This window comes from Genypterus blacodes, unplaced genomic scaffold (genome assembly GCF_046128005.1).
Source record: "Genypterus blacodes isolate CSIRO-AG114 ecotype Tasmania unplaced genomic scaffold, CSIRO-AGI_Gbla_v1 ptg000143l_1, whole genome shotgun sequence".
Classification (NCBI taxonomy): Eukaryota; Metazoa; Chordata; class Actinopteri; order Ophidiiformes; family Ophidiidae; genus Genypterus; species Genypterus blacodes.
The window spans coordinates 1,735,738-1,757,500 of NW_027466945.1; the positions used below are offsets into that span (position 1 = coordinate 1,735,738).

Sequence of the window (21,763 nt, forward strand, 5' to 3'; positions counted from 1 at the left end):
GTGTGTTCTGTCTTCCTCTATGAAGTGAGAGGAGTAATAAACTGAGGATGTATTCAGTCGTCTTTGATTACAAACCTCAACATTCATATCAAGAAGTCCTTGTGGCAGTAATCAATCTTTCGACAATACGTTTGAAACGTTAACAGTCCTGCATTGGCAGCAGTTGAAAGCTCTGAGTTCTTGGCCAGTGTTTGCCCTGCAGGCTGAGCTTTACCATTCTGAAGCCACCACTTTATGGACACCTTTCAAGACAAAACCGATACATCCTGCTCTTTCTCAAGTCTTGAAGGTTGGTAAACAAGCGATGCATTCATTAGTGTATGCCTGCAGAAGAAAGCATTCTTTATCCCAACAGGCTTTTGCGGCTGTAATTAATCTATAACAATATGACCGAAACTTAAAACAGCTCCGCTCGGCCCCACAGTTTCAATCTCAAATCTGTTGTTTTCCTCTGCCTGCTCGGCCGGTGTTTCCCTCCAGGTCGCGTTCAACCATCTGCAGCTCCTGCCGTCGGGTGTTGGATCGCCTGTGTGTGAACCCCCGAGCTTCACAGGCCAGAAAAACAAGCAGAGGGGTGTGATTTTCACGGCACGGAGCTTAGAGCCGCTGTGAAGAGCGGCCCTCTGACAGGATAATGGGCCCTCCTGGAGGTGCGAAACAGCCAGGGAGCAGGGGCTGGAGCGGAGAACTCTGGGAGTGACCACAAGTGACACCTCAGGGCGCCTGAGGAGGCCTCATAAAGCCCCGAGTGTTAATCACGGGTGGTGTGGAGGTTAGTCAGAGGGGGCTTTCTCCTGCCAGATGTAAGAGCGGCCCCCCTGTGCTGTTTATGACTCCCCTTTATAATGGGGCTGTAATTGCACATTCACTCATTTTCGTTCACTTATCAGATTCTTTTAGTACCTTGTACGTCTTAACAACCGGCCCCTCGTCCAGTAACTTCTAAAGGGTTTGAGCTAGAGGTCTGAAACTTGGTCCGGTGTCCTTAAGATACCCTGGAAATGTGTGTTTGTAGATTTGGAGTCTGTATCTCACTTCTTGAATTCAACTTTGTATGCTATATAAAAGAAGGTGTAAGCACTTTAAACATGTTGTTGGTTGATGGATGTGAAAACCTCCAGGCTCAGAGGAGGAAGCAGGTTTGGAGTCCCACTGTGCTTGGGAGTTGCCTCTTTACCACCTGCAGTGTAAACACACACGCGCACACACACACACACGCACGCGTAACATAATCATGACAGACATTCCCGCTCACATACTGGGCTGAGCGTGTGACATTCAGAGCTTATGAGATACACAGAATCACAAAGCGGTGCGGCCGTAGACTGAGACACCAGGAGAGGTCACGTGAACGCTTCTAAGGGTAAACATATACATAAACAGAAACATAATACTTCAAAGTTCATATTATACAAAGCCAGTGTCAGTAAGCGCATAATAGGATGACGTGATTCCGTTTGTGGGCTTGCGTCCTCTCCCATTGTGCTCAGGTGCATTGTGCTCCTGGCTGACAGGTGCTGAGGGAGGAAGAGGGAGGAAGAGTTGGCACCGCTGAGAGAAACGTGTCAGTTTATCCTCTGACCCGCTGAAACTGAACCACTGTTTGGATTTGAATCTGAAAGACAAAGATATCACTTCCTGTCTCACTGGTTGAGTTAGAGGGCGCTGGTCTCTCTCTCTCTCTCTCTGTGTTTCTCTCTGTCTCTCTAACTGTCTCACTCACTCACTCACTCACTCAGTCACACTCTCTGTTTCTCTCTGTCATTCTCTGTCATTCTCTCTGTCTCTCTCTCTCTCTGCGTCTCTCTCTGTCTCTCTTACTGACTGACTCACTCACTCACTCACTCACTCACTCTGTCTCTCTCTCTCTCTCTCTCTCTCTGTGTTTCTCTCTCTCACTCACACTCACTCTGTCTCTCTAACTCACTCTCTGTATCCTCTCTCTCTCTCTCTCTCTCTCTCTCTCTCTCTCTCTCTCTCTCTCTCTCTCTCTCTCTCTCTCCTCTCCTCTCTCTCTCACTCTCATATTTTATGTAAAACAATTGAATGGGTCATCTGCATACATTTGAATTTGATCTGTAATTTCTGTCACCGTAATTTAGTCCAGCAGGTCAAATCTCTCTCCTCTGTGTTCTCTGATCGTCTTTATCTGAGACATTCTGTGTGATAAACGATGGAATAACTTTGCATATTCAGAAAGTGTAGAGTCAGCGGCTTCACCCTTTGTCGCTGTGTGTGTGTGTGATAATGTCAGTATTCAAATTTGAATCATTTAATTGATAAAGCACCTGGCAATTGAATAAGGAAGTCTTATTAAGAGTGTGTTCACTTTCAGTCCCAGCACCTTGGCTGTGTGGAGGGAAAGCCCGGCCGGCCTGTCAGGTGGCACTGCAGAACCGGTCTTGGCACAAAGGAGCCTCTGCCAGGCCTCTGCCGGTCTTAATGGGTAACACGAGCCGGAGCTTGACTGCAGCTGCACGTGACGCCTCCTGGCTCCTCGCGCGCCCGCTTACTGAAAAGGTTTTAAGCGCGCTGACATCCAACAGTATGACTTCAGGTGACCTTTTACCCATTAAGCTCCCTCATCCTCTATTCAAATGTTAGAAACTGCTTCTGCCAGCGTCCCAAAGTCAAAACTGGGCGTGGCCACAGCAGGGTTTGGTTTATGTCTTTCATGTTGTATTTTTAAGGACGTGACTCAACAATCCTGATTGATTTAATATGATTAAAGGAAACTGGATCCAAATGTCGTTGTGACAATGGAGAAGTAGTTTAGATGTGCGGAGACGTGTGTGTGATCCATCAGCTTCTCATTTAAAGCCCCTGACGTTGCCTTTGCTCGGAGTGTGTGTGTAGCTATAGTGTGATTAATGGGTTGTTCTTCGAGGGCGGATTTGTTCTTATTTGCTCAGAGACCAGTTTCCTCTGAGGACAGGAAAGGGCCTCTGCAGGTCAGAAGGTATTTACCCAGAGCTTCATCACCTCCGCCAGTCTGCCTGCTGCTGCTGATGCCCCGCTGAAGCCTCCCATGATTAATAGCAGCTGAAGTTTGGTTTTGAGGTCCCCGGCACACTTTTTTTCCTCTGAGCTTTCTACCAATGCAGGTCTCTTCGGCGGAGCCACACCCTTCCAGCGTCACCTGGTAGACGCGGAGTTAACTGAGACGATGTTCAGGTCGGACCAGCTGGCAGGAGATAAGAAAGGGAAGCCTGCTCTACTGGTCTGTCAGGGGGAGAGCTGAGAGGAGGAGAGCTACCTGCAAACACACATCCGTTTACTCTGTTTGTCTGTTAAGAAAGGAGCTGTGTGTGTGTGTGTGTGTGTGTGTGTGTGACAGGTCTGAACTGGCAGATTCAAATCCTTTCGCCATGTGCTGTTGTGATGCTTTTATTGGTCTGGACAAAAGCCATTCCATTGTTCTGTGTGTGTGTGTGTGTGTGTGTGTGTGTGTGTGTGTGTGTGTGTGTGTGTGTGTGTGTGTGTGTGTGTGTGTGTGTGTGTGTGTGTGTGTCACAGAATAGTGCAGAGTGAAGAAAGCTCATTAGTTTCTTTACTTTCAGCCGAGCCACAATATCTATGTTGGTTAACCAGAACCAGAACGGACATGTTTCAAATTAAACTTTAATGGACGCGATTTATAAATACGTCTGTAAGAGGAATGAGGCTTTATAATGAGGCTTTACAATGAGGCCTCTCAGTTCATGTGACGCACCGTGTTTTGTGTTCTCTTGAGGACATTTTAGGCCGTAAGGATTTTTCTTGAACCTGCTCCTTATTAAACTTTGCACACACACCTGAGCTCCGTCAGCTGTCGGCGTAATGACAGAGCTATTTCCCTGACAACTGATGACAGGCAGCAGGCAGTGATGTATGTGGAGGACAAGCGTGCTCGCTCTGTAATTAGCTGATTTGGAGTTGTGACTTTCCGCCGCGTTATGCCACACGTGTGGAGGAAAAAGCCCTTCGGTCATGACTGCATACCGTCCACCGGAGACACACACGCACAATGACATCACCTCTGAAAGACGAGGAGTGATGGATGATGTCACAGTTCACCTTAGTTTCATGTTGGATCCAATCATTAATGAAGTGAAGTGAAGTGAAGTGTGGAACCTTTCAGCCATCATGAATCCCCCTGGATCCTGACAGTTTGAAGCGACACGTTCACTTCACCAGTGACTTATTAGCGCTTGATTCTCATCTCCGTTGGTAAAGATGACACACTGGAGGATAAGTGTAGCTTTGTCTCCCTGTCCTCAGTCTGGGGACGTCCCACTACAAGTTTCCATGACATCATGTAAGCGTGACAGATTGCACGCCGGCTCAAAGGACTCGGGACTGAACTCTCTAATGAAGCAGCCGGTGATTCAGGTCAGGAGCGACGGTGTGTTTACTGTCACTCACAGCTTCAGGATCTTTCTGTTGCGTAACAGTGATGATCAACACGTCTAGTGAATGTCACTGATGATCTGGGCATGGATACTGTTTGCTTTAGAGCACACGTATGTCAGAGTGGCCTGCTTGTTTAACTCTTTGTTTCTCCTCTCTTTTCCTTATGTGTTCAGTCTCTTAGGGGGTTTCTGTGTCTCCTCCTCAGAGGTTAAAGGTCCTGGACTGTTCTAACAGAGTCCATCGGTTCTTTTAGTGATATTTTATTCCGCTTTAATAAAATATGATGCCATACTTGCATCGCCATGACAGTAAAGAATGAATGACGTCATAATATCTTAAGATTTAAAAGTTAGAAGTGAATCATTCCAGTTCTTTGTCTCAGGATCTGCTTGTTTATAAAACCTGGGAGTCTGATTTCATCACAATCTCTTACAATGAAGCAGTTTGAGGATGTTCACACAATAGATGAACACACACCACACACACACACACACATCCTTGTGGCGGTGAGTAAGTCGGCGTGAGTAATCGGACTCCAGGCAACAAGTCCAGACACACCTTCATCTCTTAAAGTTGACAGAAACTCACAATATCTGTCATTAACCTATAAAAGCACATGATGAGAACACTAATCACACCTGTGCGTGCGTGCGTGTGTGTGTCTGTGTGTGTGTGGAGCTCCTCGTGCACGCTCATAGCGGTTGAGTGTGAACGTGGTACCTGTGTGTGTTTGTGTCTATAGAGGATGTGGGACGATGACGGTTGTGTGTGTGTGTGTGTGTGTGTGTGTGTGTGTGTGTGTGTTCTTGCGTCGTGTCCTCACTTGCTTGACTGTCACCATGGGTGCTGGCATAGATGTCACAACACCCCTGGCCTCCCTCCTCTCCTCCTTACCCCCTACCCCCACCTCAACGCCACTGTGAGAACAGCACACGCCCTTGATTCCCAGACGTGGACACGCCCCACAAAAACACTCACAGCCAATCAGGGGACGCACGTCCAAAATGCTAATTCAGCTCGCGATTCTCTCATAAACACGAATAACTGTCACTTCCATGAACTTTGAATTTGACATTCAAATGTTTTGAATCTTCACCATGGATTCACCTGGACTCACAGGACGGCAGAGACGGGTCACAGACGAGTCACAGATGAGTCACAGATGAGTTACAGACGAGTCACAGCTGCTGTTTGGACGCCAGCTTCCATCTTTTATTAACGTACATTTGATTGAAACATATTTGAGTTATCCAGAGTCAGAACTTTGGTCAGCAGTTATAACATCTGAAGGCTCTTTACCTACAACAAACAAAGCTGATTGAACTCAATTATCTATAGAATCAGATATGAACTTAAACCGGAAATGCCAAAGCAGAATTAGAAATGAAAATATGACATAAAAACAACTTTAAGGTTGTAAACTAACGCCACAAAGTGAGCATGAGAACCGGACCGACTAAAGGCTTGAAGCATCTCAATACACCTTCAGTATCTACATTTGGAGCTCTATATTTCCCTTAATGTGCAGGTTTAAGGTTGAGGTCATTTAAATGAACCTTAAATGAAGTAATTAAGAAAACTGGGTCATTTCTGGGTAGTGGGGACGATTCATGGCTTCACTTTGATTTCCCTTTGGCTTGAATCCCTCCTGCTGCTGTAGTGTCGCACATGAAGCATTCACACACACACACACACACACACACACACACACACACACACACACACACACACACACACACACACGCACACACACAAAGCGAGCCATCGGGGTCACGTTGCTCCTGGATCTGCACAGCTGCACGTTTTACATCAGCGAATCCTGCAGTCAAGATTAATTCAGTTGAGTCTCTGCTGCTTTAATCCACAAACTAATGTGTATCTCACGTGTGATGGTGGGAGCTCAGACTGCCCCGTTCCCCGCCCTCCCTCCCTCTAACCAGACCTTTTACATGCATTAAGTCTTTTTATTCAAAACAGAGCACAGCAAAGGTGTTAGAGTGTCTGATGTGATGATCTGTATTCTGGAATGACAATGAGGTGGATGTGTTCTGTGCTGGAGTGTGTGTGTGTGTGTGTGTGTGTGTGTGTGTGTGTGTGTGTGTGTGTGTGTGTGTGTGTGTGTGTGTGTGTGTGTGCGCGCTGATAAGAGTGTGACACAGTTTAGTGAGTGAACGCTTCACTCAGCCTCGTCAGATTTTTATCACGATTACAATCAGTTTTCCATAATTGAACCAGATTCTACAGAGTAACACGTACAAATATAGCATCATCATCATCAAGGACTGACATCATGCGTCTGCGTTTGATGCTGTACTATCTTACAAAGTTATAATTCATCCATCAAAATGTCTTAATGTTGTTGTGTACTGGAGGACTAAAGTATCGTTCACACCTCCAACAACATCCTGAGCCCCCGATGTCCCCTGATCTCCCATGATGTCCCCCGATAGCCCGCTCCTGATAACCCCTGGAGGTCATCAGCAGCATTATGAGGCCTGATCACCTCATCGGCTTTAAAGCTGAACCTGATCACCGGCTGACTTTGATCATTCAGTCTCTTTAACCTCATTATACCTTTTAACTTCTTGATAGCTGTATTTGAAGATAAAAACACACAGCTCTGAATGTGATAAAATCTGCAGATGTGCGTGAGTGTGTTTACACATTAACCCTGCGTAGGACTGCAGCCCCTGAGCGCTGAGCAGCCAGAGCTAAGCTGCAGTGTGTGCAGCTGTTGACTGTGGGACAGAGGAGCGTTGTGGCCTGCAGGCACGCTGAGCGTCAGCAGCTCACTGTTCTCACCGAAACTGACAGTTTATGTTTTGACAGAAATAATACAGGGGTTTTTTTCAAGATCAACAGCCTTGCAAAGTCAAAACAATGGACATGTTGACTTTGGTAACGTTACATGTGACAGCTTAAGAGTCACTTATTATAGACTTAATGCACTTTAATGCTCAAATTTAATCATTTAGTTGCCAATACTTGTGTTTAACTTCTGCTCGGTGAGAATATTAAACTCGTGACAGAAGGTCAAACATGTTTTTGTGTCATCAACCAGAGCTTTGGACTGAGAATCAGACAGTTCAAAAAAACTAAAAACACAACAATTAGTGTGTATGTGTGAAACAGGCAAGCGTGCGAGTGCTGCCAAGTCTGTTCAAACTGACAGTGTGGATGACCAAGCGGCGGCGGCGCCCCGTGAGCCAATGGGCTCCGTCCCGGGCCGGGCGGACCAGTCTGTGCACCTGCTGATTCCCAGGCCTCCCTGCCAATCTTTGACTACAGTGAAACCCGGAGACACAGAGAGTGAAACTGGCCCAGAGCCAGCGGGAGAGAGGGCTGACTGCTCCTGACACAATCGCTTAAACGCAGGGGATTCTGGGAGGAGGACCGGCCCTCCTGGTGGAGATGATCGAGATGAAGGGATGAGTAAGCATGGGAAGTTAGATAGAGAGGAGGGGGAGCAGAAACACTCACGCCTGGGAACTGAAAACCTGTCAGACCTGCGTTTGTATTGACATGTTCCTGTGTTTAGCTCCTTGTGCTGCACTCAGACAGAGCCCAGTCAGAGAACAGTGATTATTCACCACAATTTATGATCACACGCCGCATCTGGGCATCGGCCTTTTTTGATGTGAGACACTCGGAAACACCAAACGCCAGAGTAGAGGAGCCATAAATAAGACGAGACGTTACAAGTCTGCTCCTCAAAGAGTCTCACGGCCCGCCCTGACCCCCTCCTGGCCCCCTCGTGACCCCGGCCCCGACACCTTCCCAGAGGGCAGCGACCTGAGTGCCGCTGACCTTCACCTGCCCTCACAGCAAACCTTGGACGTCATTTAGCTCCACGCAGGTTGATGATACAGAGCTGTAGTTTGTTGATCTGACTGTTGCCTTTTCTGCCGTCAGAGCTCCTGAGAGCCTCTGGACGTGGTGCTATAGATGGTTTGTGGTGTTTAGTGAAGACTAGTCTGGCTTTTTAGGTTCTACAGGGGCTGATCTTTGTTTATATCTGATATTACATCACTTGTGTGCTGCTTCATGTGAGAGTTAATTAACGTGATGACAAAATGATACACCTTAACGGGAACACAGGATTAATTATGATTGAAAGTTTAGAAAGTGCAGGAGGTGCAGCCCGAGCAGACAGAGGAGGCTCAGTCGGCTCATAGTGTTCCACAACAATGACAGACAATAGACAGATTTTGTGTGTAATTATATGCACCATGTAAATAACCCGGTTCCACCTGTATAAGAGCGCAGCCGCCTGAGCTCTGCCACACACACACTCCACCTTCTGCTTCTTAAAATTCAAATCAAAGTTGATCACGTGACAAAGCATGTGAGCCTGTGACCTCCCCGCAGGTCAAACAGACCTCGGACAGATTTATGTGTGTTGCTCAAGACGGATGGCTCGCTGACTAATGGTAAACAGATTGTGTGTGTGCTGTGTTGTTGTGAGTGTGTGCAGTCTGTCGGGGTCCGGCAGTGTTTGACACGTCGCGTCCTTCATCTTGTATCTGTGGCTCAGCACAGCCCTACTGAGCCTTTCTGCCGAGGCTTTGCTGTCACAACTCTCAGCCCAAAGTCACCGATGATGTCGTCAGGTTTCATAAACAATGTGTCTGCGTCATTGTTGTGATAAACCGTTACACTCACACTGTTTATTCTCTATCAGTGATCGTGACTCAATCACACCCCCCTGAAAGCAGCAGAGACAATCAGACTCAGCCATCAGTCCCAGCATGGCACTGCCAGGCCTCATTAGGGAGCATGTGGATTGCATCAGAATGGGTGGACCCAGAGCACAGCTGGGGGTCAGAGGTTACTTATCATATCCTTGGGGAGAGAGGTGGTGCAGGAAAAGGACCTGGAGTGGCCTCAGAGATTATTCAGCCCCCCTGCGGTGCCTTTAGGGACTAAACTTCCCAAAGTGGGCAACGGTCTCATTTATCTCTCTGCTGCTGTGAACTCAACACACACACACACACACACGACGTTCTAACAATACACACTAACACACCAGCATTACTTTACACTTCATTTATTTGCATCACATCACTGCAACATGTAAAAAAAGAAACAGAACAGAAGACAGAAAGTCACAGAGTCACAGTTAAAAGTCACACACACATTTCATATAAAGGGAGCAAATAAACTGTTTTAACAAACAGTAACACATTTATATATACACAGTAAACTTCCACAAGAAGCAAAGTAAAGCGTCGCCCAGGTTCAGGACATGTGAGTCAATCCAGTCACTCTGCACCTTTACAGGAGCTTCAACACACTGATCGAACTCCAATGGAGGCACATTAATGTGATTGAACTCAGCAAAAATCTATTTGATATTACTCAGAGTAACAGACTTAGATTAGGTGATTGTAGATCAAATGACCCAGCACATGTGATGAATATTCAGCAGATGGTGGAATCCTGAGCTCATGTAAACGTAGTAACTGCACGCTGCAGTAAAGCTGTAGGGTTCTGAAGCTTTCTGTGCACGCTGAGAGTGTGAGGAGCAGCTAAACAAAGACACACTCATGTATCAGGCTGACGGTGGTGCTGGGAGATTTTAGGGGGGCGGACACACACACCAGCAGGGACCTCCTGCTGTGTTCACCTTTACACACGCAGATTGATGAGAGACAAGAACAATAAGGAAAAGGTTCCTGCTCCTTTCACCTTAAATCTTAAGGATTTTCAAACTGCTTCTCAATCCCAATCAGATGACGAGAGCCAGGAAACACATTTGTTTCTGATTTGACCCCCGCCCCCTCCCACCGCTCTCTTTTATCACTAATGCAACATTGCAGATCGATTAACTCAACAAACGCTGACGCACATAAACTGGTCAGGGAGCTTTCACACGCAGGCATGAATCTGGCACCTCACACTGCATAGAAACAGGCCGGAGCACACACACACACACACACACGCGCTCACGCCTCTCTGCTCTCACACACTCTGTCGCTCACTCACACCAAAGGCTGCAGTGGGAAGCAAACCGCATCATGCAAATCCATCCATTTACATTTACATGGCCGGTCTGCAGAGAGCTCATTGTTCTTCACTTTCCTTTTAACTGATTGGCCAGTGAAACTACAAATAAGAGCGTTTGCATTCATTGTCCTTTAATATGTTTGTATAATGTAAACCACACTGCTTTCTAAGTCTTTTTGGAGTGTGAAACCAGATCCCAGCCAACACAGAATCCTCCAGAATCCACCCTGGTTCCTCCTCACGAGTGGAGTTTGCTCTCGATGCTCCATGTGCTCATTTCTTCTTTCTTTTGCATTATTTGGCGTAACACGATACTAAACTGCCACAGGCGCCAAAGGATTTCAAAATAAATTATAATTGCTGTCCACAACCCACAGGGTTGACAGTTCAGAGTATACAGAGTTCAGATGAAGCAGAAGAACTTCTTCCAGCTGCACCTGGAGAAAGCTTTGGTGCGCCTGTCTGAAAACCTCCTCTTCTTGTTCTTGCGGGCTTTGTTCTTGATGGCAGCAAAGATTGCCGCATCAAATGCCTCTTTCAAGTTCTTCTGTGTGAGCGAGGAGCATTCTACATAGTCCGCAGCTCTGATCTTCTCTGCCATGCTCCTGGCCCGCGAGCTCAGAACCGGCTTGACATTTGCGCGGTCCAAGTTGATGAGGACGTTCACGTCCAGCACCAGGTCCGACTGAGTCCCAACAAGAACGATTGGCGAGGTGGGGTTATACGCCCGGATCTCTGGGACCCACTTCTTGGTGATGTTGTGGAAGGAGGTGGGGTTGACCACGCTGAAGCACAGGAGGAAGACGTCTGCGTGAGCGTAGGATAGGGACCTGAATTCATCAAATTCTTCCTGAACGGAACAAGAGAGCAGAATCCACAGATTAGTTTAGTTTAAACTAGAGACAGTGACTCACTTAAGTGTCAAGCACATGGTTCAGAAACACTCTGGGCATTTTAACGAGTCACTGCAGGATAAAGCAAAGACAGGAGAGCTTTTAGTCTCCATCCCTCTAACCTTTAAACACTGAGTGGTCATTTTATGTTGCTATAATTTGATTCTTCAATGATTTTACATAATGAATCTCTGGAGTTAACAGTTAAGAAGTCTATAAGTAACAGAAACACTGTCAGGAGGATCATATTGTTGTAACTGTCTGAGTGGATGAAGTCTTATTACCTGTCCAGCTGTGTCCAGGAGCTGAACTTTGACTGGAGTTCCTTCTACTTGGACCTGACCTGAAAGAAACCATTTACAGAGACAGTGAGTTTAAACTTTTACACTGTTTGACAGCTTGTTTCACAGTGTTACAGCATTCAGATAGGGACATTAATGTGGAGATGATGCATGGAGCAGTTTAGATAGATGGTATACTAGGTACTGAATTCCCAGATAATCTGAAAAGTGTGTTTCATTTGACAAGTAGTTAACATTTGATTAAGTAAAAGTAAAAGTGTATGACTCACCAGAGAACACGTCAAAGCCCGTCTGTCTGTACTCTGCTGGGTATCCATTAGACGTGTAGCTGATGACCATACTGGTCTTCCCCACTGCTCCGTCCCCGACCAGCATACAGCTGATGACCCCGGGTTCCAGCTCATCCTCCCGGGTCAGCCCGCAAGCAGAAGGGACTCGGGACTCGTGGTAAAAGTAATCCATGTGAGGTGGCATGTCGAGACGCACATTAAAGTTTTGGAAAAGCCTCAGACCGTCCTTTGATCTCTGCCAAGCTGGATCCCGAGAGTCTCCTGTGTGTTATTCCTTGTGATCGGGCTCAAGTAGCGCTCGGCTGCGCGTCGTTAGTGAAGAATGACGGCATGTGGGCTGGAGCGTTTTTACGGGCAACTTTCCTCTCAGACAGGTTGTGATTTGCATAACCACCCCCACCGGGGACGAGAACAGGCTGTCAACACAGATAGATAGAGAGAGAAACAGAGATGCGAGGGGTAAAGAGGAAGTCAAATAAAGTTTAAAAAAAAATACTCTTCAATGTTACAAAATGATGAATAGATTGTAACATAAATACATATACGTTAACGTGTCAGGAAGTATTTGTTAAAAATGTACAAGAAGTATTAATAGTCTATTAAACCACTATAAGGAAATTGGTCATTTTGAAGTTTGCTTTATTCAAACGATTTTGTAATGCAGAAAGTGACCGTCATATTGTAAATAATAATAAATATCAACTGGGCTTATAACAATTAAAAAGGCATTTTAACGTCAGTAGTGAAATAGATACTGGAAAATTCGACAAACCGCGCTCTCTAGTGCCAATTTTTAAACACTGCATCCGACATGATGACGTAGGGAAACATGTTTATGTCGTGTGTCAACAGTTACACGTATTTGTGTTAAAGACGGAACAATCACTCATGTCTCAGTAGAGTGTCAGAGTGTATCAGTAGAGTGATAGTTTGGTGACATTTTGGTTTACTGCAAACATCGACGAGACCGTCCTTCGTTATACATAACAAACACACTTTTTACTACAAACTTAACAACTTTGTATTTTATTTATTTATTTCGAATCACATATCTATAAATATAACAGGCAATATTTGATTGCAGACTGGATCTCTGCCGGGGGATACAAGAGTATCATAAAGTAAATTCATAAGGAAACCAAAGCGAGTGAGCGGAACGTGCTGCTCGCGTGTCTGGCACGGCCCCGGACTGTTTTTATGGTTGCACCATTCTGCAGGACCATCCATCCCGCAATTGTTAGCATTTAGCTTGTTAATGTTAGCATCTGTGCATCTTGAAGCAGAGTACCGTGAGCGTGTGTGTGTGTGAGATGTTTGGCTGAAACCGGACGCCTCTTGTTGACAACATGGCGCTCTCGATGGAGACGCAGCTGCAGAGCATCTTTGAGGATGTTGTGGTAAAGGACACCTGCGTCTTACAGGCTAACTCCATTAGCATCTCAGTTAGCGCCTCTATTCTCTCTGAAGCTGCGTTTGTTTTCAGCACATTTAGTAATATTAGTTTATTTAGTTTATTTTAGCTTCTCGGCTCTGTGTTATTGCGTTTAAAGAAAATAAGATAAGTTAGTAATGTTGCGAGCATCAAGATGAACAACAGCGAAATGTCTGCTTTCTGTTTATCTGTCAATAATTTAACCCAATTATTTGAAGTGCTAAAATCGTACGTTGCATCTAAATAAAGTCTTTATCATGGTTCATGTCTTATTGTGTCAAGTATTAACCGTCTGTAGAGAGACAGGAGAGATGGATACAAAGGGTTGTGAGTTGAATTCTCCCCTCCTGCTCCTGAGTGAATCTTAAAGGGCACACACACACACACACACACCTCTGCTCACCTCTCTCCCTCTGATCTCCTTTACAGAAAACTGAGATGATCGAAGAAGCCTTCGCTGGGTAAGACAGCTCACTAATCTGTCTCACTGATGATCTGTCTCACTGATCTGATGTCTCTTACTTCTTAAATGCAAAAAGTGATAATATATCAGGGAAACATGCAAACTGCAAATTACTTTCAACTACTAACTGTGTGTGTGTGTGTGTGTGTGTGTGTGTGTGTGTGTGTGTCTCAGGATGTTTATGGACACCCCGGAGGATGAGAGGACTAAACTGATCAGCTGTCTGGGAGCCTTCAGACAATACTGGGCAACACTTCCACAGGTCTGTACACACACACACACACACACACACACACACACACACACACACACACACACTCACACTGTAAGATGCTCTGGTTCTCTCTGCAGGAGTCTCATGATCAGTGTGTGCAGTGGATTGTGCGCTTCATACACACTCAGCACAGCCCCAAACGCATCTCCTTCCTCTACGACTGCCTCGCTATGGCTGTGGAGACCAGCCTGTTACCGCCCAGGTAAACACACACACACACACAGGCTTGGAAGGTGTTACAGTTGTGTGTATGGTCCGGCTGATTCTTATGCGTGTGTGTGTAGGATGGTGTGTGTAGCTCTGATCAGCTCGGACACATTGGAGTGGGAGAGGACTCAGCTGTGGGCCTTAACTTTCAAGCTGATCCGCAAGATCATTGGAGGAGTTGACTACAAGGTACACACACACACACTTGCACATGCACATGCACATGCACATGCACAGCTGGGACAGTTGTTGAAGTTGTGTATGTGTCTCCCAGGGTGTTAGAGATCTGTTGAAAGCCGTCCTGGATAAGATTCAGACCATTCCAAACACCGTCAGCTCTGCTATCGTCCAGCAGCTCCTGGCTGCCAGAGAGGTATCAGTTTGTCTGTCTGTCTGTCTTCCTGTCTGTCTGTCTGCTTGTGTTATGTTGTATCGCAGATTTAATGTTTTTCTGTTGCCAATCCCGACCTCAAGTCAGATATGTGTGTGTGTGTGTGTGTGTGTGTGTGTGTGTGTGTGTGTGTGTGTGTGTGTGTTCCAGGTAGTGGAGTACATCCTGGACAGAAATGCGTGTCTCCTGCCAGCGTACCTCGCCATCTCAGAAATCAGAAAACTGTATCCAGAAGGACAACTTTCACACTGGGTAGGTCTTTGTGTGTGTATGTGTGTATGTGTGTGTAGTCTTTATTTACATTTCTCTCATCAACGTGTCCATGTTTTTCTTTCTCTTTCCCTCTCTCTCTCTCTTTGTGTCTCTCTCTCTCTGCAGCTTTTAGGCAGTTTGATCTCAGACTTTGTGGACAGTTTCAGACCCACAGCCAGAATCAACTCCATCTGTGGTGAGACACGCACAGACACACACACACACACACACACACACACACTTTAACCCTTCCAGACCACCATGGTCACTGTCACTCTGACTCGTTCTGTCTCTCAGCACCAAACAGAGTATTGTTATGTTTCAGGAGAAGCTGGAGTGTCAGCTGTATATCTTAAGTTGTGTTTTCTAAGTGTGTATTTGTGTGTGTTCGTGTAAAGACCCAGGTGTTGTTGTGAATGTGTGTGTCTGCAGGAAGGTGCAGCTTGTTGCCCGTCGTGAACAACAGTGGAGCCATCTGCAACTCCTGGAAATTAGACCCCACAACTCTTCGCTTTCCATTGAGGGGCATGTTGCCGTTTGACAAGGTAACACACGCACACGCACACGCACACGCACACGCACACACACACACACACAGAGAGCAGTAATAAAGGTGTGTGTTCTGCAGGACCTGTTTGAGCCGCAGACGGGCTTGTTGCGTTACGTGTTGGAGCAGCCGTACTCCAGAGAGATGGTGTGCAACATGCTCGGACTCAGCAAACAGGTGAACCCTCCTCTTCCTCTTCCTCTCCTCCTGCTCCCCCACCCCACTTTCCCTCCTCCCTCCCCCCTCCCGTCCTCTCTCTCTCTCTCTCTCTCTCTCTCTCTCTGTTATCCACATTTATTTTTCTCTCTACCTCCTCGTCCTTTTCTTCTTCCTCCTTTATCCTGTCCTCAGTATTCCTCCTCTTCCTCACCCTGTTCCTTTGTTATATTTGATCCATCTCTCTCTTGGTCCCATTGTTCATACTCGTCACATTTTTCTTGCCCCCCCCCCTCCTTCTCCCCCGTTGCCCTGGTAACACAGCTACAGTAGAGGCAGGCCGGCGCTGTGAGCTTTTACCCATAATGCAGCGCTGCCAGTTTTGCCCTGTTGGCCCCGGTGCAGCTTTAGCTCAGCCTGTTTGGCGCTAACAGGAAACAAAAGAGGAAGATTTGTCTTCACATTAAAACAAATCCTCCGTTCTTGGCTTTTTGCATTTGAATTGGCTGAGCTGATGCTAACTGAGCTGAACAGAGAAGCCGAGCTGCTGAGTCACTACTTTCTCCCTCTCCTTCTCTTCCTCACTCTCTCGCTCTCTGTTCCTCTCTCTCTCTGGTTGTGTGTGTGTGTGTGTGTGTGTGTGTGTGTGTGTTTCTCTCTGCCATGCGCTCTCTAGACTCTGAACATTGCCCAGGTATGTTCGTTGTTCCTCTTCCCTTGGTCACCTGACCGACTCCTACCAAACTAACCGTCCCAATCGGACGCTTGGCTCTGTGTAGGCACGCTGATGATGTCATCGCCGTCCTAGAAATGGGGAAACAATGGGACAAAAAAAGAATGAAAGGAAGAAAGTTGAAGTGGAATAGCAAAATGGCACGGAGCTTGAAATGATCACAGCAGGGTTTCAGACACAAATGAGCACCGAGCAAGAGAGCCAGAACAAGGTGCATGATGGGTAGGCAAAATGAGGATGACGACTGTGCTCTCAGATGAAGGGGAATCTCTATTACACTGTGTAACCTGCCACACCTTCTGTTGTCGGGACGTGAATCTGGAGCCTGTTAGACGGAACGTCGCGTTAATGGAACCAAACGAGTCGCCAGAGAACTCGTCCTTATCGATTCCGCCCTGATGCATGATGGGAGGAATGCGGCGGCTCTGTACTCCCCCCCGGCTTCTCTAGTAACAATCGTAATATTGATAAGTGGAGCCTGGAACCCGAGAAGAACACAACGATCCGTCATATCTTAAATGAAGCAGTCGCCATAGCAACGAAGCAGAAGGCCCACGAGTCCGCACCTGCATTTGTACCGTCCAACTCTGCTGTCGGCATTTCAAGTCCTGCTGCGCTGCATGTGTGCGTGTCGTCTGGTTCCTGCCTGTTGTCATGGCGAGTGTCCGACGCTCTCTCTCTCTCTCTCTCTCTCGCTCTCTCTCTCTCTCACTGACCCGGGCCGAGCGACTCCATTTTGATGAAGTACCCATGAGCCTTTGACATGACATTTACATCACAGCCCCGAGGGACCGCCCACCTCCTCGCCAGAATGCAGGAGCGACGGTCCTTTAGCGTAGACGTTCCTTGTGACTTCGCCCACTAATTGATCACCGCCCCCATCCTTGTTGTGCTGCTGCTGCTGACGCTCAGCTGTTGGTGCTTTGAAGAGAAGCGCTTGGCGTCCGTGATGATCAGGTGGCAATCTGCCCCGAGTGTGTGAACATGTGAACACGTATGTAGAGGGAGGGGCCTCCACATACAATCTGCTGGAAGACACGGCGGTGGATCCTACTCTCTTTCTCTCTCCTGTTTTCTTTCTCGCCCTCTTTGACTTGCTTAGTTTGCACGCGTGTGTGTGAGTGAGTGTGTGTGTTTGGAGGCAGGGGGAAGAGAAGTTGTGCTGAAGGCCTCACAGCTTCTCTCCCTCGTCCCGCCCCGCCTCCACCGCCTCGCCTCAGCCCGTGTCGCCTGCATGCCTGAATGCGCCGTGCTGGATGTGGTGGTGTTCCGTCCCGTGCCTTGCTCTCCAGCTCATTGGGATGCTGTGATGTGTGTGTGTGCGGGGGCGTGTCCTTGCGCCCTGGTCACACTGAGTCTAGGACAGTTAAACAACACGTGGCAGATTCTCCCTCCCCTCCTCTCTCTCCTCCTCTCTCTGCCCCCTGCAGTATTTTCCTTTTATTTTATTACATTTACATCAAAGTACAGTTTAGTAATCAGACATTAGTTTACCGTCAACGTGATCCTTCCAGATTTCATTAGTATCTTTCGGAACCTCACATATCTCAGCTTCTCATGTGATTGGCTCGTGTCAATGTTCCCAGTCGAGCTGCTGTGGGAGGTTGAACGATGACCTCTGACCCCTGACCTGGCAGAGCTTGAACCTCGACAGTTGATAACACAGTTGAAGGGTTTCAGGGTTGAGTTGCATCATAATGCCGCATGGAGACGCATGATGTTACCTGATCATGTCTGCTGTCACTGTAAAGGTCATTAATCTTCTTCTCCTTCTCTCCCTCCTGCTTCCTTCCTCCTCCCCTCCTCTCCCACTGACTCTCTTCGTTGCCTTTGCTTCCTTTCCTCCTCTTGTCTTTACGGCTTCTCTCTCTCTCTCTCTCTCTGTTCCGCTCTGCCTCTTTTGTTTCGCCGTCCTCGGTCCCGTCTCCTCCCTCCCTCTCTTCTCTCTCCTCCGTCTTCTCCTGTCCGCTCGCTGTCCTCGTCCTTTAACTCTCCCCTACCTCCTCCAGCAAAAGCAGCGCTGCCCGGTGCTGGAGGAGCAGCTGGTGGACCTGGTGGTGTACGCCATGGAGCGCTCCGAGACCGAGGAGCACTTTGACGCCGACGTGGGAGGAACCAGCCAGCTGCTGTGGCAGCATCTTTCCTCCCAGCTCATCTTCTTTGTCTTGTTTCAATTTGCCAGTTTCCCCCACATGGTTCTGTCTTTGCATCAAAAGGTAAGAGCAAGGAGACTGAGGAGGAGGAGGAGGAGGAGGAGAGGAAGTGACTTTACAATCTAGTCGCCCATGAATACAAAGTGTAGAATCTAATCTGAAGCATGAAGTTCAAACTGCGTCTGTGTCTGAGTGTCTGATTTAAGGCTGCAGGCATGAAGGCTGAGTCCTGAGTCCTGCACCCTCGTGTCCTCTGGCTGAGCTCCTGTCTCTGTGTCCAGCTTGCAGGTCGAGGTCTCATCAAAGGGAGGGACCACCTGATGTGGGTCCTGCTGCAGTTCATATCGGGGAGCATTCAGAAGAACGCTCTGGCTGACTTCCTGCCAGTCATGAAGCTCTTTGACCTGCTTTACCCGGAGAAGGAGGTAAGGAGAGGAATTCAGTCTGTTCAGGAAAGCTGCTCAGTCGCTACTGAGTGATGGAAGAACTCTTACTCTCTCTCTCTCACTCTCCCTCTCCCTCTCCCTCTCCCTCTCCCTCCCTCCTCTCAGTGTATTCCCGTCCCGGACATCAACAAGCCTCAGTCCACTCACTCCTTCGCCATGACCTGCATCTGGATCCACCTGAACCGCAAAGCCCAGAACGACAACTCCAAACTCCAGATCCCCATCCCTCACTCTCTGAAGCTGCACCACGAGTACGGCCCCTCCACACGCTCTCCTCCCACAATGCTTTGCTGCAGTTGATTTCCTGTTACCATATCTGGAGCTTCTGTACCAAACCTGCCATCCTTCCTCCTCAGGTTCCTCCAGCAGTCGTTGCGTAATAAGACCTTGGGCATGTCGGACTACAAGATCGCGCTGCTGTGTAACGCCTACAGCACCAACTCAGAGTGCTTCACGCTGCCCATGGGCGTCCTGGTGGAGACCATCTACGGCAACGTGTCCATGAGGATCAACCTGCCCGGCACCAACTGCATGGCGTCGGGATCCGTCACGCCGTTACCCATGAACCTGCTGGACTCGCTCACCGTACACGCAAAGATGAGGTAGCCACGATGTTTGGACCTTTTTAGATAAAGCGTCAGAAGGTTGATCTGTTTGTTTGATTGATCTCTGCTGTGTCTCAATCTCCCTCTCTAGTCTGATCCACAGCATAGCCACCCGGGTCATCAAGCTGGCCCACGCTAAGTCCAGCATCGCCCTGGCCCCGGCGCTGGTGGAGACCTACAGCAGACTGCTGGTCTACATGGAGATCGAGTCACTGGGCATCAAAGGATTCATCAGTGAGTTACCAGAACCTGTTATTCCACTTTACAACGCTGTTCTGTTCCATTTATACTCTGTTACCGGCTCTCTTCTTGGTGCTGAATGACGCTGCCGCTCCCGTGTGTTCAGGTCAGCTGCTGCCCAACGTGTTCAAGTCGCACGCCTGGGGGATCCTGCACACGCTGCTGGAGATGTTCAGCTACAGGATGCACCACATCCAGCCGCACTACAGAGTCCAGCTGCTCAGCCACCTGCACAGCCTGGCTGCAGTGCCCCAGACCAACCAGAACCAGCTGCACCTGTGGTACGCTGCACACACACGGGGACACGCACAGGAAGCAGAGCAGGAGGTCCCGCTGATGCAGCCCGCTAGAGCTTTACAGAGCTTTCATCACCGACATAGAAGAGTTCATTTTCAGCTGTTTACATCGACTCTTCTGTTTTCATCTGTAAATCTTTGTTAGTTTGGATTTATGCTACACATTTGATGCCCTGACTGAGAACAGAATGGGCTCAGTTCAGTTCAGTGTGTATCCAGATTGAGTACAAAGCTGCAGTGAACGATGGCAGACGTCTGCTCGTGTTCAGCCAACACAGCAGCCTGACTGAAGCCCAAAGCCAATACAGCAAAACCTCCACAATCCCCTTTGATACAGAAACACTCTAACGTGTGTGTTCTCTCTTGTGTTCTGGTTCCGCGTCGGCAGCGTGGAGAGCACGGCTCTGCGGCTCATCACGGCCCTGGGGAGCTCTGAGGTTCAGCCCCAGTTCACCCGCTTCCTCAACGACCCCAAGACGGTGCTGTCGGCCGAGTCGGAGGAGCTCAACCGGGCCCTGATCCTCACCCTGGCCAGAGCCACGCACGTCACCGGTACCACAGCCTCAGTCCGGATCCACTTTCCTGCCTTAGTTTGTTTTGTTGTGTTTGTTTACGCTTCTCTTCCTCGTCTGCTTGCTCAGACTTCTTCACAGGCTCTGACTCCATCCATGGGACCTGGTGTAAAGACATCCTGCAGACCATCATGACCTTCACACCTCACAACTGGGCCTCACACACACTGTCCTGCTTCCCTGCTCCACTGCAGGTCAGCACACACACACACGGACACACACTCATACCCACACATACACACTCGACTCTCTCTCTGAAGCTCAGTTCTCTCTCCTAGGCTTTCTTCAAGCAGAACAACGTCCCCCAGGAGTCTCGTTTCAACCTGAAGAAGAACGTGGAGGAGGAGTACAGGAAGTGGAAGTCCATGGCCAACGAGAGTGACATCATCACCCACTTCTCCATGCAGGGCTCGCCCCCCCTCTTCCTCTGTCTGCTGTGGAAGATGCTGCTGGAGACGGACCACATCAACCAGATCGGCTTCAGGTCTGCTCATGGACACACACACTCACTCACTCACTGACTCACTCACTCGCACACTCACTCACTCACTCACTCACTCACACACTCCCTCACACACTCTCTCTCTCTCTCTCACTCACTCACACTCTCTCTCTCTCACTCACTCACTCACTCACTCTCTCACATTTTCTCTCTCTCACTCACACACTCACACTCTCTCACTCACTCACTCACTCTCTCACACTCTCACACTCTCTGTCTCACTCACTCACTCACTCACACTCTCTCTCACTCACTCACTGACTCTCTCACACTCTCTCTCACTCCCTCACACTCTCTCTCTCTCACTCACTCACTCACTCACTAACTCAATCACACACACACACAGACACACAATCCACTTCAGTGTGTTTATATACCACATTAAACCGCCTGTCATGTCTTTGTTTGTCTGTGCGTCACACTCATCATCATGCAGTCTCACATCTGTCAGTTTAATTACACAAACGAGTCCAAGTGGAACTCTAACGCAGAGAGAAGTCGACACGTTTGTTAGCTAATTGCTCCAGCTGGGGACGCAGCATAGCGTGACCGTGGGTTCTCTCCTCCCTCAGGGTGTTGGATCGTATCGGCGCCCGGGCTCTGGTGGCCCA

General features: G+C 48.1%; 2 protein-coding genes across 3 annotated transcripts in view; one reads left to right on the top strand and one right to left on the bottom strand.

Moving 5' to 3' along the window:
• Positions 1-10,561: 10,561 nt before the first annotated feature.
• On the bottom strand, positions 10,562-12,210 carry rhov (ras homolog family member V). Its single transcript, XM_076165422.1, has 3 exons — positions 11,863-12,210; positions 11,576-11,634; positions 10,562-11,248 (listed from the first exon to the last, which is right to left on the bottom strand). The coding sequence occupies exons 1-3, from the start codon at positions 12,065-12,067 to the stop codon at positions 10,802-10,804; spliced, it is 711 nt and encodes a 236-aa protein (XP_076021537.1). The 5' UTR covers positions 12,068-12,210; the 3' UTR covers positions 10,562-10,801.
• Positions 12,211-13,095: 885 nt separating this feature from the next.
• med23 (mediator complex subunit 23) overlaps positions 13,096-21,763 on the top strand; it is a 12,430-nt gene continuing 3,762 nt past the window's right edge. For both annotated transcript variants that reach the window (XM_076165401.1, XM_076165402.1), the window contains exons 1-20: positions 13,096-13,280; positions 13,745-13,776; positions 13,953-14,040; positions 14,130-14,254; positions 14,337-14,448; positions 14,534-14,632; positions 14,801-14,902; positions 15,029-15,098; positions 15,335-15,447; positions 15,531-15,626; positions 18,348-18,554; positions 18,773-18,916; positions 19,043-19,188; positions 19,294-19,539; positions 19,634-19,776; positions 19,889-20,063; positions 20,467-20,630; positions 20,720-20,844; positions 20,929-21,134; positions 21,725-21,763. The exon at positions 21,725-21,763 is cut by the window's right edge and continues 142 nt beyond it. In XM_076165401.1, coding sequence (XP_076021516.1) covers positions 13,230-13,280; positions 13,745-13,776; positions 13,953-14,040; positions 14,130-14,254; positions 14,337-14,448; positions 14,534-14,632; positions 14,801-14,902; positions 15,029-15,098; positions 15,335-15,447; positions 15,531-15,626; positions 18,348-18,554; positions 18,773-18,916; positions 19,043-19,188; positions 19,294-19,539; positions 19,634-19,776; positions 19,889-20,063; positions 20,467-20,630; positions 20,720-20,844; positions 20,929-21,134; positions 21,725-21,763 — 2,483 coding nt within the window. In that variant the 5' untranslated portion in view covers positions 13,096-13,229. The remainder of the gene's footprint in view (positions 13,281-13,744; positions 13,777-13,952; positions 14,041-14,129; positions 14,255-14,336; positions 14,449-14,533; positions 14,633-14,800; positions 14,903-15,028; positions 15,099-15,334; positions 15,448-15,530; positions 15,627-18,347; positions 18,555-18,772; positions 18,917-19,042; positions 19,189-19,293; positions 19,540-19,633; positions 19,777-19,888; positions 20,064-20,466; positions 20,631-20,719; positions 20,845-20,928; positions 21,135-21,724) is intronic.